The sequence below is a fragment of the Stegodyphus dumicola genome, chromosome 12, assembly GCF_044657685.1.
Source record: "Stegodyphus dumicola isolate Sdum_Otavi_A_Nest chromosome 12, ASM4465768v1".
NCBI classification, from domain to species: Eukaryota; Metazoa; Arthropoda; class Arachnida; order Araneae; family Eresidae; genus Stegodyphus; species Stegodyphus dumicola.
In genome coordinates this window covers 102,039,643-102,056,528 of record NC_140779.1, presented here as the reverse complement: position 1 = coordinate 102,056,528, position 16,886 = coordinate 102,039,643, and the positions used below count along the sequence as shown (strand labels likewise).

The window sequence follows — 16,886 nt, the reverse complement described above, 5'->3', positions numbered from 1 at the left end:
TCTTAACCGCCTGATGCAGTCTCTGTGGGCCCTAAATTCTGCTACTAAGCGCCTCCCTTTGTCTTCCCTAAATGATGCCACCGGTGTGACTGTACGAGCCATGGCACTGGTTCTGGGTTTATGTGAATAACAATTCAGTTATTCGTAATTCAAATAGTACTAAATGTAATCTTTTGGCCTGTGAGTGTATTTAACAAAATCTATTTTTAGCATATGGAAAGAAATTTTTGTTAAATGTTTCCTCATCAGCATTTCTTAGTGCATTTAACTTAAATCTGTTAACATCGCTAATATCAACATAATACCATACTCTTTACCATACTCTTTATTATTCAATTACTAACATAAAAAAATTCTTTAGGCATTGTTGCACGATGACTCAAGTTGTCGTGTTGATAAACATATGGGGATGGAAAGCAAAATATAATAAATAACGATTCACCAGGTTGGCATCAAAATATTAGTAGGTGTGAAATCAGTGATGTATCTATATAGAGTGTTTCGATTTCAGATGTATGCCGAGCAGACGCGTAGCAACAGAGCCAAATTACTGATCATACAAATTTGTCTTAAAATGATTGTTTCTTCAATAATGATGTATTTTATTTAGTGCCGAAATGAAATTAAGAATTGGAACTCTCCACATATTTTATTATGCGCAGGGGGGAATCAAATGCTCATGCGTAAAGCATACAAAAAATAAATAAGTAAAATAAAAATAAAAGTTGGTGGTGGCTTTGAAGTCCGGATATTGGACGTCCGGATTTCGGACTTTGTACTGTGGTATTAATGAAAAATCTTATTATAAAGTGTTAAGGTTTATAGGATTTTATCTTTTTTGTTGTCACAAAATTTTTAATTTTTATATAAGTGTAATAAGTAAAGCATGAATTTGTAGTTTGTCATAAATTAAACATTTCAAGATAATAAAACAGGTAAAGTGTAATATATCCTCTTTAAGATATTTTTTATTAAGTTATATCTTTTATTTTTAATTATTTTGATTAATTATCTATTAATCATTTATCATCGCTAAAAACTTTAAATCAGCAGAATAATAGTTAAAAAATGCTGTTTACTAAATATCAGTGCATGCTCAAATGTATTTTAGAAAATTCATATGGGCATATATACTCTTTACTGTTTTGCTTTTTAATTTTTTAAAAGTTAAATCTCTGTTTTAAATACTTAAATTAATCTTTAAATTTATCACTGATGATTTAATTTCTTTAAAATGTGCATATTTCTTAGGATAATTTACGTGAGCATTTAAGATCTCACACTGGTGAAAGAGAACATAGAAGAAAGGCTTATGAATGCAATTATTGTGGTAAAGCCTTTCATGGACGATCACTGCTTGACATCCATATTCGCAAACATACTGGTGAAAGGCCATTTGAATGCGATTTTTGTCCTAAGAAATTTCCTTCTTCAGGTGCTTTATCAAAACATCGAATGACTCATACTGGAGAGAGGCCATATACATGCAACGAATGTGGGCGCAGGTAAATATATGCTAAATGGACTATATTGAAGTTTGCATTTCTACTTGTGTAAATTTTTGGAATTTGTTATTGGCATGACAGTTATAATTGTATAAATTTATTCAAATTACTGAAAGATAACAAGTTAGTATTTTTTAGTCATAATAAAAGTTAGACTACAGGCTTCCCTCACTTTTAGGAAGTTATGGGTTTAAATTTTAACCCTTCACAGGCAGCTTAATTTTCATTTTTCTGGTTCTGAAATATAGGGCGATTCTTTCATATTTTCTCTGCCTACATATATTGCTATTCACATCCTTGTCAACGGTTTTAAATAATATAACAATTTTAATTTCGTATTGCAGTTTCAAATTTTATATAATATGACACACAGGATTTCAGAGGCATAATTTTCAAGTTAAAATATGTTCATAATATTTTTATTTTACAGTTTCAAAATATATAATATGGCACATGAGATTTCAGCAAGTATATTATGCAAGTTAAAAAATGCACAATATTTTAATTTTTAGATGAATTGAATTTTTAACCAATTTATTGTAAACATTTTTACAGAAATGCTGTAATAAAGTAGAAGGTATAAAATCTATAAAAAAGCAAAATCAGTCATATATACCAAAAAAAAAAAGAAATATTTAAAATGACAAAAAGTTTTAGCTATTTATAAATATTACAAATTGTTTATATTGACCGTAGAAATAAATAAATTATTTTTTAACCTTTTTTCACCTTTTTGGTATGTGATAAACTTTAAAACATGGCTGCAGACATAATCGAGATTGACATGCTTCACACCAAATACAAATCTCTTTATGTTTTGTTTCCATTGGAGCAGCACACATCACATTATTTCCAAGGTTCCTTTTTTATAGGGTTTGGTAGTGCCTTTTTACAAGGTCCATCATTGAAATGTTTTGATGAACAAAAATTGAACCTTTTACATGAATTCTCTGCAATGAAATGGGCCTGTAGAGCCATATGTCAAAATAATGCATTTTAAGACATTTTTACCCTGCATAGAGAAAAAAAGAGGATGTGTATTGAAATCAAATGGAAAAAAAATTTTGCTCAAGATTTTAATGTGAACTGTAGTAGCAGACAAACTCAAAAATCCTAATGAAATCCTGCTAGCCATAGGTGGTGGGGTTAACATCTTTTGATGCAAATATATTATTTTCTTCAGAAGAGTTCTAAACTTAAAACATTCTACCAAATTGTGCTAACCTTATCTGTAGAATTAAAAATCTGACAAAATTTTGAAATATTTTTGTAATTGCTGATTATATCTTTTAGAATTTTTAACAGGATAATTAAACAGCTTGAAACTGTAAAGCATTTATTTTCTGATTTGTAATAAATATTGATTTTTCCATAACATTAAGTTAGTTTCTTAACATTTCCAGGTAAAAGACCCTGCTTTTTAAACTTGACTTCTGTTTCTTCCCTTTAATGTCCCTTTTTGTTTCTTTTACAAGAGGCTTGTAAACCTTTAAAACTGGTGCTGTTGATGCATCAGTTTTTTATTGTTGACTTCCATAAAAGAAAAAACCATAAAGGTGATATTAACCTGGTAATTTGTGCAACCTGGTAATAAGGCAACTTTATTCCATTATAAGGCAATTTTGCAAAGCAGCTGTGATGACTATATCTTGAAGATAATACCCATTAAGAGGGGATATCTGAAGCATGTAAAGGTAGTGGATGTTTCTTTAAAGAGGAAGGTTTTAATTTTTTTCTGTTCAGTACATAGTTTCATTGTTCAAAAACCTATAGCAGTTCATGTTGACTAAATGGAAACTGAATTTTGAGCTTACCAATTCACTGATAGCACACTTCAGGATTGCAAGATAAAAGTGGGCTGTACTAACTTGGAGAGTTTTGCAATGTGTTGCTTAGCACAGTCCCTCGGAGCAGTGTGCCAACAGAAAAGAATTTCAGCATTGTACAGAAGAATCAAACTCAGTTTAGAACTAGTATGTTCACCGATGAACTAAATGCATTTCTTGTGCAGAAAATGAAATCATTTGCTTTTTTGGGCTGAATGTTGATGAATAATAGTTTTGTGGGAGGCTTTTCCTTTATAGTATTACATTGTTATTAAAGATGCTGTATATAGTTGCACCATATTTATTTATTTTGGGGAATAGGTATTAACCTTTTAGGTATTATCCACAATAATTTGGGAATTGCTAAAAATATTAGATGATTTGGAAAGTTTTGCAGTTTTTCAAATTGAAGTGCATTTTCTTCTAGTTATTTTCTTATTGCTGATAAGGAGTGATATTGATCAAAATGGATGTTCAAATAATCTTTTCTACCAAAGTTGGGGCATAATTTTTGTTTAAATATAGTGCTAAAAAAGAACCCGAAAGTTCGTTTTTGTCATATAATGTCCTTTTATTTTAAAAAAGAAAAAAAAAAAAAAAATACTCTTCAGACCACTTGTAATTTCTGAGGACTCAATTCATAAGTGATTTGGAAAGTTTTAAATGTGAAAATTTCAGCCTGGAAGGTGATATCTAGTCTGATAATCATCCTCTGTAAACAGAACCTTTTAAAAGAAGCTCTTGCTGGAAATCTTTTTTATGCAATTCAGGAACTATCAGGCAGACTAAACATTCCAAAAATATTAGTACAGGATCATTTAAAGAAAACTGTGTATGGGTAGATGATACTTTAGCAAAGCAAAATATACACACATGGACAAAATTTAGTGCACCAAGAAGGAGTCATCAAAATTAAATGAAATTTTACATACGTAATGACTACTTTGATATAAGTAAATTATAAGAAAATCAAAGAAAAGGGATAATTTATTTCAGCGAAAAAGGCAAAAGAATGGAGGAGTTAATACTCCGTTGGACCCTTTCTAGCACGAATGCACGTTGCAATACGATTGGGCATTGAGTCATATAAGTTCTGTATGATGTCTTAAGACATTTTGTTCCATATTTGCTGTAACGTTGCCTCTAGTTCGTTCAAACTCGTGCAATGCCCAACTTGTCGTCCCAAATGATCCCAGATATGCTCGATTAGAGACAAATTTGGGGATCGGGCAGGCCAAGGAAGGATAGTAACAGTGCGGAGACAGTCTTGTGACACCCTTGGCGTATGAGGCCGAGCATTGTTTTGTTAAAAATACCGCTGGGCTGTCATGGTGCCACGGAATAATACTAGGGGTGACCGTGTATTGTAGCCAGTGGCACCCCATACCATCACACCAGCTGTAGGAGCGATGTGTCCCTGTACAGCAAAGGCAGGATTGAGGCGTTCACCACGGGCTCTCCACATACGAACGCGATTGTCATCACTGCCGAGATTGAATCTGGATTCGTCGCTAAAGACGACCTGGTTCCATTCCACTGCAGTCTAATTTCCTCGTGATCGACACCACTCCAAACGTAGGCATCAATGGGTGGGCAGCACACATAATTGGCGTCATGATACCAACTGTCCTTCAGCCAGGCGCCTTCGTATGTTTCGAGAAGACACAGGAGCTCCTAGTGAAGGTGCTACCTGTGCCTGGATGGCGGCCGATGAAGAAGTTGGCTGTATGCGTGCATTTCTTACTATGTAACGGTCTTCTCGACGACTGGTCTGTCGACGTCGTCCTGAGCCTGGTCTTCGTGTACATGACATCTCTCGGCTCCACTGGTCCCAACACCTCCTCACAACACAATCAGAGCGACCTAATTGACGAGCTACTCGCCTAGCTGACCACCCAGCTTCCATCATCCCTACGATTCTCCCCCTCTCAAACTGCGACAACTGCTCATATTGTCTTCAAACACGGCGTAATGGCATGTCTACCTCAGCTCTTCCTTTGTAAATGATTCAGCACACTCAAACAAGCTTTGGTTACCTGTTTTATACTCCACAGAGTACAACGTTCAACTCCCTCTACCGGCTATACTTAATGCGCAATCACGCTGCATTTCTAATCATTTGCATATCTCCCTGACATGTACCTTCACTGCAAGTTTCTTTACGATCCCGCAATTATTTCTTGGTGCACTAATTTTTTTGTCCATGAGTGTATTTGCTCAAGCTTTGGCATATGATTCTGTGCTGAAAAGAAATAAAGAAGCTCATTTTTTTATACCACTCATTGCTTGAGATGAGAAATGGATACTATACAATAATGCTCCAAGTAAAAGTCATTGTGTAAGCCAAAGGAACTGCCTTTAGTACATATTAAGAGGATGGCTGTAACCCAAACACATAATGCTTTGCATATGGTGGGACTACAAAGAAACTGAATACCCTGAATTGTTGCCACCATATCAAACAATAAATCTGGAAAAATACTTTTTTCAAATGGCGGTTGTAAAAGCAAAAATTATAACAAAGAGCCTAGAGAACCATCCAATTGTTCAGGTGTTGTCTTCCATCATGGCAATGCTTGGCTGCACGTTGGATGAAAGTCAAAGACTTATTGAGTAGGGCTGTGATGATATCTGTCTTCTCCCATATTCACTGTAACTGTGATTTTCATCTCTCTGGGTCACTTCAGAATTTTCAGAAAGACCTGGAGTTCACTTCTTTGAAAACTGTCAAGCAGCACCTCGATAACTTTTCTACGAATAAATGTAATGACCTTTTTTAAGAAAAGAATTTTCCACCTGGCAATTTTCTCATGTTTTTATACTGCTTCATTTGTACTTACCATTAAAAACTGCAGAATTTTCCAGATGGCCCAGTATTTGGTACTTTTGTATTAGCTGATACCCACCATCAATGATCTTGTTTTGTAGTAATATTGTTTGTATATTTTCCTATTAATTATTAATTTTTTTTTTTTTTTTTTTTTTTTTTTTTTTTTTTTTTAAATCTAGTTTTACACTGAAAGGCACTTTAAGTCGTCATTTGAGAACACATACTGGAATTAGACCACATGCCTGTACCTATTGTGGAAAAAAATTCATCCAAATTGGAGGGTTAAATGCTCATATGTTTTATCATACTGGAGAAAATGGATTCAAATGTGATGATTGTGGAAAAGTTTTTAACCGCAAAGCTCGGTTGCAGATGCATCAGTTGTATGTCCACATAAAGCTCAAGCCGTTTGTATGTGATCACTGCAGTAAACCATTTACACGTAAAGAAGATCTTATGCGTCATTCAGTGTTACATACTGGTGAGAAGCCGTATAAATGTCCCACTTGCGATCGGCGTTTTTCTGTTAAACCATCTCTCAAGCTGCATCTTTTAACGCACACGAAAGAAGAACCTCGCTCCTGTCATGAGTGTGGACGTGCATTTATTCGTAAAGACTGCCTCTTGCGTCACATGAGGAAACGTCATAGAGATGTTTTTGATAAGATTCTGTTTGATGAAAAAGATGAGAAAGATGCCAGTATTGTGAACTCAAGAGTATTGAGCGAAAAAGATCTTACCGACAATATCCGCGAGTTATTGTATTTGTTGATTGATGAGCCAACTCTTATTGGCTTTGGTTGGCCTAATAAGCCTGTTGATGAAGTTTTGGAATTAGTTATACAAAGATGTGGGCATAGCCCTGTCAGCCGTGACAATTATACTTACATGGATAGATTGAGAGAGAATGCGAAGCTCCTTTTCACTGTTGTTATTGATGACAATGCTGTGAAGACATTATTAAATAATCAGACAGTGGATGAAGTTATTCTTCATGTTCTTAGATTGGCAAAAACATAATTCTCTTTTAGTCTACTTGGAGACAAGTGTCCTGTTATATGTGCACATTATTTTTGCAATATGTAAACTCTTCTTTATATAATCATCAAATGCACAATATATTCGACTTTCAGATTGAATTATGTATTGGCATATTAAAAAAGCACAAAATTTCTTATAGCCAGTTCATACATTGTTCAGTTTAATATTTGTATCGTGAAGCATGTTTAGCTGTGTATTTAGTTTAACTGTAGGAAATTGAATTTTACATGTCTGTCTTTATATGAAATATTTTATTTTCATATGTGCCAACTTATTCAGTGATCTTGAGTTCTTTTAAATTGATGCATTTTTTATAAATTTAATAAGTAATGAAAACTATTTGCTGTATCTTAAAAACTCATTCATGAAGAATCAGCAGACTATTAAATAAGTATATTTCTGTATATATATATATATATATCATAGCTGTGAATTCTGGTTTTTCATCAAATCTCCCAGTTTTTAATTTCTACCAAGTATTCCCAGCAGTAAATGAAATTTAGTGAATTAATGAAACTTAAATTGAGAAAATTTCATTTCCTTGATTCTAATGATTTTTAGAATAATTTTTCTTATTAAATTTTATTTCATCTAAATTATATTTTTTATTACATTTCATTAAATTTCATTTGATCTGAGTTGCTATCTATTGTAGACATTTATAGATTTTTATGTGACGATCAAAGCATATGTTTAATGAATTAATATAATAATAATTTGTATTTCAGTACATGGTACATTGCCGAGTTTATCCTTAACTATTATATATGTAAATAATTTATTTTATTTTTGTCATATTTAAAAGTACTAAGCTTTCTTCTAAGATAAGTAAAAGCTTTCTTTCACTACTCTGGATTTCAGTATGAAAGTGTAAGAAAATTATAAAATTAGCTAAAAAACATAAAATTAAGCATATCCAATTAAATGCTGATATATTTACTTGAGAATTGAATTACAAATAGTTCATCATCCTTAACAATGCATTATAAAGTAAGTTAAAGTCAGTTTCGAGTTCCTTTGAAATGGTGCCACCATGCAGCATAAAAACCTCCCAGTTTTCTCACACAGAAATCATCTTTTTTTTTTTTTTTTTTTTTTTTTTTTTTTAAGATTTCAAGGTTGGCAGCTATGATATAGGTTGACTTAATTAGCTTATTATGAAAATAGCTTTAAGTAATATCTTTTTTAAATCCATATAAAAGTTGATATTGCCAAAAAATGGATAAATAACAGGAAGCATTTCTACTAAAAATAGAATTATATACCCTTCCTTTTGAAACATAAAAAATCAAAATTGTCTAATTGTGCAGGTGAACAATAAATAGAAAAACCAAAATTAAAGGGGAAAATACAAATAAATTGTATGATTAAACAAATAATCATATTTTTGTATTTTATGTCCCACCATAAAATAAATCAGGTATTGCTATAAAGACTGCATGGCACAGGTAAATTAAAAGGAAGATGTCAGCGAAATAGAATAAAAGTAAAGTCCATGAGCAAAATGGTACTGAGGAACATATGTTCTCATGGAAAAGAGTATGTATTCATCAACTAGTTACTGTGTTTCTGGAAATTTCCACTTAGACTGCCAGGTTTTATGTATCATTTAGTAAAAGCAATAAACTTAATAAAGTTGAGCAGCAGTTACAGCAAATTCAAAATATGTAAAATGAAATTATCACCCGAAATCTCTAGTGTACTTGAAAGCATTGTTCCTTTAAATCTTATACAAATATAGTGTCCAATAATGAAAGAAAGACATGTTGAAGTTAATTTAAAAGGAATTTTAATTAGTTATGTAGGAACTATTATACAAAAAATGCTGGATTTAGTTATACAGGAACTATTGTACAGAAATGCTGCATACATAAAATCAACAGAAGTTATAAGAGATAGATTATATTAAAAAGAGAATTTTAATGCATACCTATTGACATGTATAAAATTATGCCTGTTTTAAAATTATATTTGTGAAAAATTTTAGCTTTAATTATAATAGCCCTTTAACTCTCTATTTTAATTTAGCTATTTCCCTTTTCCAGTCAAAAATAATAGCTGTATATTATAAAGCATTCTAAATTGTGTCATTTCAAAATTTATCCATGTCATATGATTTTTGCACTAATGTTGCAGGCATTGTGTAAGGTGTCAGTCAATAATTATTTTAGAAATTTACAATTTTGTCAGTCAATAATTATTTTAGAAATCAAAATAAAGCTAAACCCGAACTAAATCGCTGTGTAACGTGGTTTATGTTAACTGACCAGTTATTATGATTTTGATCTTTATTTCTTCTTTCCATATTCCCCACCAGAATGCAAATTATCTTTAACCGTATTCGAGCACTTGTGTCTGACACTTGTGTGTGCTGTTAGTTTTTTGTCTATTCTGTTTAAAAGTGAAATTCTGACTTTGGGATTCTTACCAAGAGATGCTTTAAACTTGTGCACCAGTAAAATGACCAAGGTAGCTTATTTCTTATTCTGTTGAAAGTGTAATCTTAGACTACATTACTTTAAATTTAATTATCTGTTATTGATTAATTTATGTGGCCAGAAGTTGTGGTTTATATCTATAGCACAAGTCATGCCTTATGTTCAATTTTCAACTAAAATAAAAGGGTTCTTTGGTTATTTTAAATCTTCTTCAGTACTTTTGTCTATTTAAGATGTAGCAAATAACTTGCTATCTTATCTAGTATGATTTGCAAGACTTATCTTTAGTTCCCAGATGTGTTAATTATCCTTCAATTCTGAACAGGAATTTCATCATGTCTTACTTCCTTTCTAGCAGCCTGTTTGCTTTCCACTGCTGTACAGTTTTTACTGCATCAAAATTAATGTAGCAAAGGCAGAAATGGGATCAAAATTGGTGCAGATTTCACCCATTGCACTGTGTGATTCAAGTTATGAATGTGTTTCTTAAGTATAAAATAAAATGTGTGAAATCGACAAGACTGCTAACATCTTTAATGCAACTACTACTACTTGCATCTCCATGTCAACAGTTTCTAAATTATTACATATATGTATCTGTAATGAAAAATTTTGATGATGATGTAAACTTGGAAGGCAAAGTATATACTTCTAAGGTTTGGTAAAATTGGTTTAGTTTTATTCTGATTGGTTAATCTGTTTCATTTTGCAAATTTGACTTTTTATAATGCTTATTTTTTATTACATGTATATATGCAGAAAACACATCTACGCAGTTGCTCAAAAATTTAGTTTAAGATTACAGTATATCTGCAATCGGTGCCTTCCTTTATGTTTGATTAGTAGTATAATCTAGTTTCTTCTTCAGTAACTTGAAATCATGTATAATACTGTATAATGCATTTTCCATGTAAGTCATGAATATTGGGAACTTTTTATGACCTGTTAATTGAAATACTGTGAGGGGTTATTTTAATAGTATAATTAAAATAAAGTTAAACTGAAGATTTCTTAACATTTTCTTCATAGATATAGATATGAAGGCATACCAGTTGTTAAGTTTTTGTCAAGACTATATATATATATATATACACACACACAGACACATAAGCAAAAGAAGTAATCTATTTTTGTATGAAAATTTTAAATAAAATTTATAGTTGGAATTATTTAGAATGTTTTCATAATATTTAAGTGAATTAAGTATTAGATTTATTCCAAAATAAATATCTGCCTTGGTGTGTATTTTTATAGAGGATTTATCAAGGGTATTATATATATATATATTTAGAATACCCTAAAAAGAAAACTACAAAACTAATCAAAATCTGAGCTGGGAGCCTGATATTACCTCATGAACGTATACATGTTTCTTTTTGTTTAAAATGAAATATTTTATTCTTGTTTTAATATTTTTATCTCTTTAGATTTATGTTTTATTGTAATTTTCATTACATAAATAATAATATCTATTGCTGTGCCATTAGGCCTTAAAAAAAGAATAAACCTGGCATTTTGTTCTTCAGTTTTAAACATGAAGTTAATGATATGCAATTTTTTACATTGTGTAGGGTAAAAAAAGGATCCATAGTTCTGTGTTTGTAATTGGAGCAAAATATTTTATATGCTTGCTGTGAAAAATATGTCTTAAGATGGAATGAAATTAATGTATTCTAATAACAAAATTGTTAGAAGTAATAGAAATGTGTTGCTTTATATTTAGCTGTTCAAAATAATATTGAAAAAATGTAACTCACTCATAACTAAGTTTATCCAATATGTAATTTTAAACTTTTTTATAAAATTATGTTAGTTACTTTTCCTGAAAGATCAGTTGATTAGTATTTTCATATCTCTGCATTTTCAAAGCAGACTAATCCAGAACCCACTTTGTAAATAACTTCAGATTATGTTGTAGAATGTTAAAGTTTATTTGCACTTTGCTAATTCTCGAGTCATATTTGAATTGTAATTTTAAATAATGCTTAAAATTGTTACGATTTGCTCATCCATTCAGTTTCATTCTTGGTTGTGCTGATAAAGTAACTGTTATCAAAAAAGTGACATTGATTTTTTTTAAAATTTAAACTAATACAGAGTGAAGCTATTGTGCTTTAAAATTAACAATTGCTAGTTATATCTATCAAAGCCTTTTATGAACATTTTATGCTATTTTTGGTGAATTTAATATACATCTGAAATTATTGTAATCATCCATAGTGTTATCAGATTGTTGAGTATGAATTGTATAATAATAAATATTAGAAAATATTAACTCTTTAACCAGCAAGATAGTATATATATATTATGTAGACAGTATGCCTAGAATATTTTTTTATGTCTTTAAGAAATTATATATAGATGCATCTTGAAATATGTGCAAGAAATAAAGGCAATATATTAAAAATCATAAATGCAGATATAAAGTACCAGAGACATTTTGGCATTAAAATCATGAAAATACCTCCTTCTCATTTCAGTTTTGGTAAATTTGGGCATTCTTAGTGAAACCCAGTGCCGGTCAAAGCTGAAAAAATTTAAAGTATCTTTTTAAGCATCCTGGAGGAAGTCTGGCTAGGGTTATTTTATGCTTAAAATCCTAAATGGGTCTTTTACATGTGGATGAAGAAGGTCTCTTCTGTACACATATATTTATTTTCAGCTTAATTAATATTATATGTACTAATGTTTCAGCCAATATATTTTCAAGTCTTCAAAAGAGAATAATTTTTCAAGAAATAGTTTGGTTTCACAGAAAGGCATTCATTTTTTGTGCTGCATATTTGTTCTGAAGCTAATTAATCAATTTAACCTGGAGGCATATTAATAATTATGTGAATGATGATAGGAGCTTTTATTTTGTATCAGCAACTTGTACATTGTAGCCTATAGTTTCCATTCTTTGTCGTTCTTTCCTCTTTTTTTTTTTTGCAGATGTTTCAAGAACTTTTCTCTTTACTGGTAGAGAATGTTAAGTTTAACGATTAAGGCAAAAAAACTCGGGCTGTCTGTGTTATGCCTTAAGAGGTTGCGTGCCTTAATATGTTTTCATGGTGGACTATCGAAGGGAAATTAGCCCATATGCAAAATACTGACACAGCCAACCCAGTCACTCGCATTTGAACCCAGATCAAACTATCGGTGTTTAGCAACTTTACTATTGAGCTACTGGTGAGCTCTAATGGTGAAGTTTACCCACCCCTGCCATTAATTATTTACTACTTTTTTTTTTTTTTTTTTTTTTTTTGCTCTAATTGTGAAAGACGAAAATTTATTTAATTTGATTATTAAGTTATTTTTGTTAGAATGCCCCCTTTTGTTAAATCCATTATTTTCTGCAACATTATTATAAATTTTATTCTATTTCCTTATTATTCTTTTTCTTAACTTTAAATGAAATAGCAGTTTTTATTATCCTTAAAAAATAGTTTCTAATTTTACTTGCTCATATGTATGCATGTGTATAAACGCATTTTTATTCAGCATTTGTTAGAAATAATTTGTTTTATTGCTTATTTGCTGTCACTGACATTTCTAAATCATTTAAATTGGGATAGTATTATTTCCATTTTTAGTAAAGAAGTGCTATTTCCATTCTCTCATTTAGAACATTTTGTTGAAAAGCAATTCTAAAATTTTTAATGTAGGCAAAAGCTTAGATTATTAAAATTTATAACTGACTTATAGAGAAAAATATAAAAAAAAACTTTTTCTGTGCGAGAAGTAACATTTTTAATAGCAGTTATGAATTTGTATCTCTTTTATACATCAAGTTAACTATTTTTAGCTTGTAGGAAATTGTATATTTCTTTGAAATTTCCATGTGTGTATTGCTATAATTTTGTGGATTTTCACAAAATTTCGTCCATGAAATTTACTTGCAATTTTTCATGGTTTTGTTATAAAAATGAAAGAGTTTTGTTATTTGAAAAAGCTGAATTGTTTTTTCATATATCTGCTTGTATCCAAGTATGTGTAAAAAAAAGTGTGTGATGTATTATTTTCTAATTTAGCTATTTTTTGTAGTAGAAAACATTTTATAATGTGCTTTCTTGTTGCTTGTTTTATCGATTTTTATTATTCACATGTGAAGTATATGATTTATGTGTTATTATCAGAGTGAACATGAGAATACACACTGCATTTATGTTTCATGAAGTTTATATTAATTATTTTAAAAGAAAGTAATGTATTCAATGTGATTAAAATCAGATAAATTTCAGTTTTATTTTGATATTAATTTTATAGGGAAACTATGCATTTTGAGGTACAGGTCCTTTAAACTGCATAGAGATTTTCTATATAACATCCATCAATTTAAAGCTTAATTTGACATAATTTTGAATTTCCAGTTTTTAACTTCTTTTCCTTTTATTAATGATCCGACATTTTAAGTTTCAATAAATATATTCTTTTTTTACTATCTTTTATGTGATGAATTGAATTCAGAATTTTAAAAATTATCATTCATTTCTATTGGAGTGACAACTTCTTGATGACCAAGAAGAAAGTTTTCTGAATTCTATAGCCTTCCATAAAGAGACGGAGGCAAAATTCTATTCGAATTACTGGTGCTAATTTATAATCAAGTTATTAATTTTCTTAATTAAAAATAATATATTTGAATAGTGAACTTTTGTTAAAGTTTTGTACTGACTGGTGGGCTGAAAAAAATATTTTAACATAAATTACTGCTTTTAGAGAACAAATATCTTGTTTTTATCTTTTAATTGCATTTTGAGATTGTATGTAAATGGTGTTTTAACTGCAGTTTTCAAGTTCATCCTTCAATAAAGCACTCAGGAGTTTCTTAAAAATTTTGATGCATTTATTATGAGATAACAATGGATGTCCAAAATTTACCTTTATTGCATCAGAAAGTAGTATATTTAAAATGATTTAATAGGAGTATATAATATTTAATAGAAGTAAATTGTATAGTATAGGTACAATTTAGTAGGAGTACATTTTAAATGAAGTTGATTTTGACAGAAGGTATAAGCTTTTAACATTATGAAATTGTTCTTAAAACAATTATGAATATATGCATTTTTGTGCATGTTACAAGATTAAAAACTAAATTTGAGCATGAAGAAAATATTAATATTCTAATTATGATTGTAAAAATAATTTATCAGCTTATTGAGATTTGGTTATCCAGTAATACAATCCATAAATGCATTTGTTAAAATTTGTAGGGTATGTAATTATAAATAAAGAAATAAATCTTAAAATTAGACAAAAGAACAACTTTGTGTTTGGTGTAGATTTAATGGAAACTATCGATTTCAAATGCAAGCCTGTCCAAGTCCCTCTTAGTCAGGAGCTATATAAATAAATATTGTATCTACCATATTTTTTAAAAGCAAAATACTTTTCTAGTTAATGTCAACTTTTATAAAACATTAACTATTTTCGGAGCATCATTTGACCATATGTAATAAAGGTAAATTTTACCATCAAAAAAGTGCATTTTTTATTTAAGTGTATTTCATTCTCGTGATTATTTTTTGTGCTATTTTATATTCTCATTTAAAATTTCATTACTGTGCTACATATTTCTGATATAAAAATTGTATACTGTTTATAACTTATAACTATGTCTTTTTGTTGAGCTTTGAAACTGTTGATTTAAATTTTTCACCCCCTGAGGATAGTTTTTAATCAATCTTTTAGTTGTGGTTAGGTAATCAGGAAGGACATTTTTAAGGGGACTCTTAACACTGCAGAGTAGTTACATAATTCCAATTTATATATTCATTAATTTTCTGTGTTTGTAGTGGTTAAGCTTTTTTCCTGACACTTAGAACTTTTATATTTCCTGGATGTTGTTTTTGTTTTAAATCTGATACCAAGCTAACTTGTGAAAGAAAGGGGGAATATCACCTGACTTTTATGAGATTAATATGTCTATTTTATTTCTGTTTGCATTAGTAAATTTTTAGATGTGTGAATTCTTCACCCCCCCCTTCTTTTTTCTCAAATGTATTGAAATTTCTAGTGTAATATTTGAATATACATGCAGCTGCTTTTTATCAGCATCTGCATTTGATAATATAATTTGTGCTTCAAAATAAAATGGTTTTTTTAATTATGTATTAATGGAATGAAGTAATTCTTATCTTTTGCTGAGAAAATTTTAATATGAAATAATTTTACATAAAAATATGAATTTTGATTTACTTGTAAAATACATACCAGAAAATCACTCAAGATATTATTTAGAATTGCAGCAATGTATGCTTAGTTGCAGTTTTAAATATTTTTGTAAACTGTAAATATATAGGCAATGAAGTATGTCTTTACCTCTATTTAAAAATGTATTTGAAAGGGAAAACATTTTTATAATGTATTACATTTGTTTTCTGTGTAGTTTGGAATTTCCTTGTGAAAATATCGGTAGTGCCTTTTGTAACCTCAAGTGCCTTTACTCAGATATATGCAACAATTGAGTTGTTTAATAAAATGCGATAAAAATATAAAGTTGTTGTTATACTTGCTTTTGTATTCTCTTCGAACACAAAATTATTGCCCCAGCCAAAAAATAAATCTTAATGAAAAATTATGTATGTATTATGTAAAATTATGTGCGAGCAACTGACAAAATATAATATAGAAAGTATTTTTAAAAATTTTATTATAAAATTTTGTATACTCTATTGCATTTCCAGTAATACATTTTTATTGGTACTTGTATGTTAACACAAATACTTTGGCAATTTTTTACAATTAAAAACTGGAAGTTACTTATGAGGTGCAAGTTATAGGTTTTTGTGACTTTTTTTAAACAAGATTCCCAAACTATTATTATCTATCATAAGTTGGAGACATTATCAACATATGAAAAAAACCAAATTACAAATTTTAATTATTAAATAGTCGCTGAACACTGGTAGTTCGGTCCGAGGTTCGAATCCCGCGAACGGGCTGGCTACATGGGCGTTTTCGTGGTTTTCCCCATGTTTAACGTGTATACGAGCCAGTTTCTCTTAGAAAGTCCTCCACAAAGGCATCCCTCCCCTTAGGCAAATAGCCCTCGAGGCTTTGCAATAATCACACACACTAATTATTAAATAAGGAATATATGATGCATTAAAAAAATTTAAACACATTCTTTTCCAAATCTATCTAATATTTTTTGTGCTTTCTTCTCGAATACACGACGATCTCTTTTTGCTTAAAAAAGAAATCGGAGACTTGGCAACACGGGCCTTCTACCAAACGCATCTCTTCAGAGATTTGGGAG

The 16,886-nt window shown here is 30.1% G+C and overlaps 1 protein-coding gene across 3 annotated transcripts in view; it reads left to right on the top strand.

Annotated features, from left to right (window-relative positions):
- The window catches only part of LOC118185931 (uncharacterized), a 59,570-nt gene extending 43,447 nt beyond the window's left edge, over window positions 1-16,123 (top strand). For 2 of the 3 annotated variants that reach the window (XM_085806742.1, XM_035355901.2), the window contains exons 6-7: window positions 1,252-1,505; window positions 6,341-16,123. In XM_085806742.1, the coding sequence (XP_085662868.1) occupies window positions 1,252-1,505; window positions 6,341-7,181 (1,095 nt within the window). In that variant the 3' untranslated portion in view covers window positions 7,182-16,123. The remainder of the gene's footprint in view (window positions 1-1,251; window positions 1,506-6,340) is intronic. The other variant, XM_035355902.2, reaches the window with a different exon arrangement.
- Window positions 16,124-16,886: the final 763 nt, after the last annotated feature.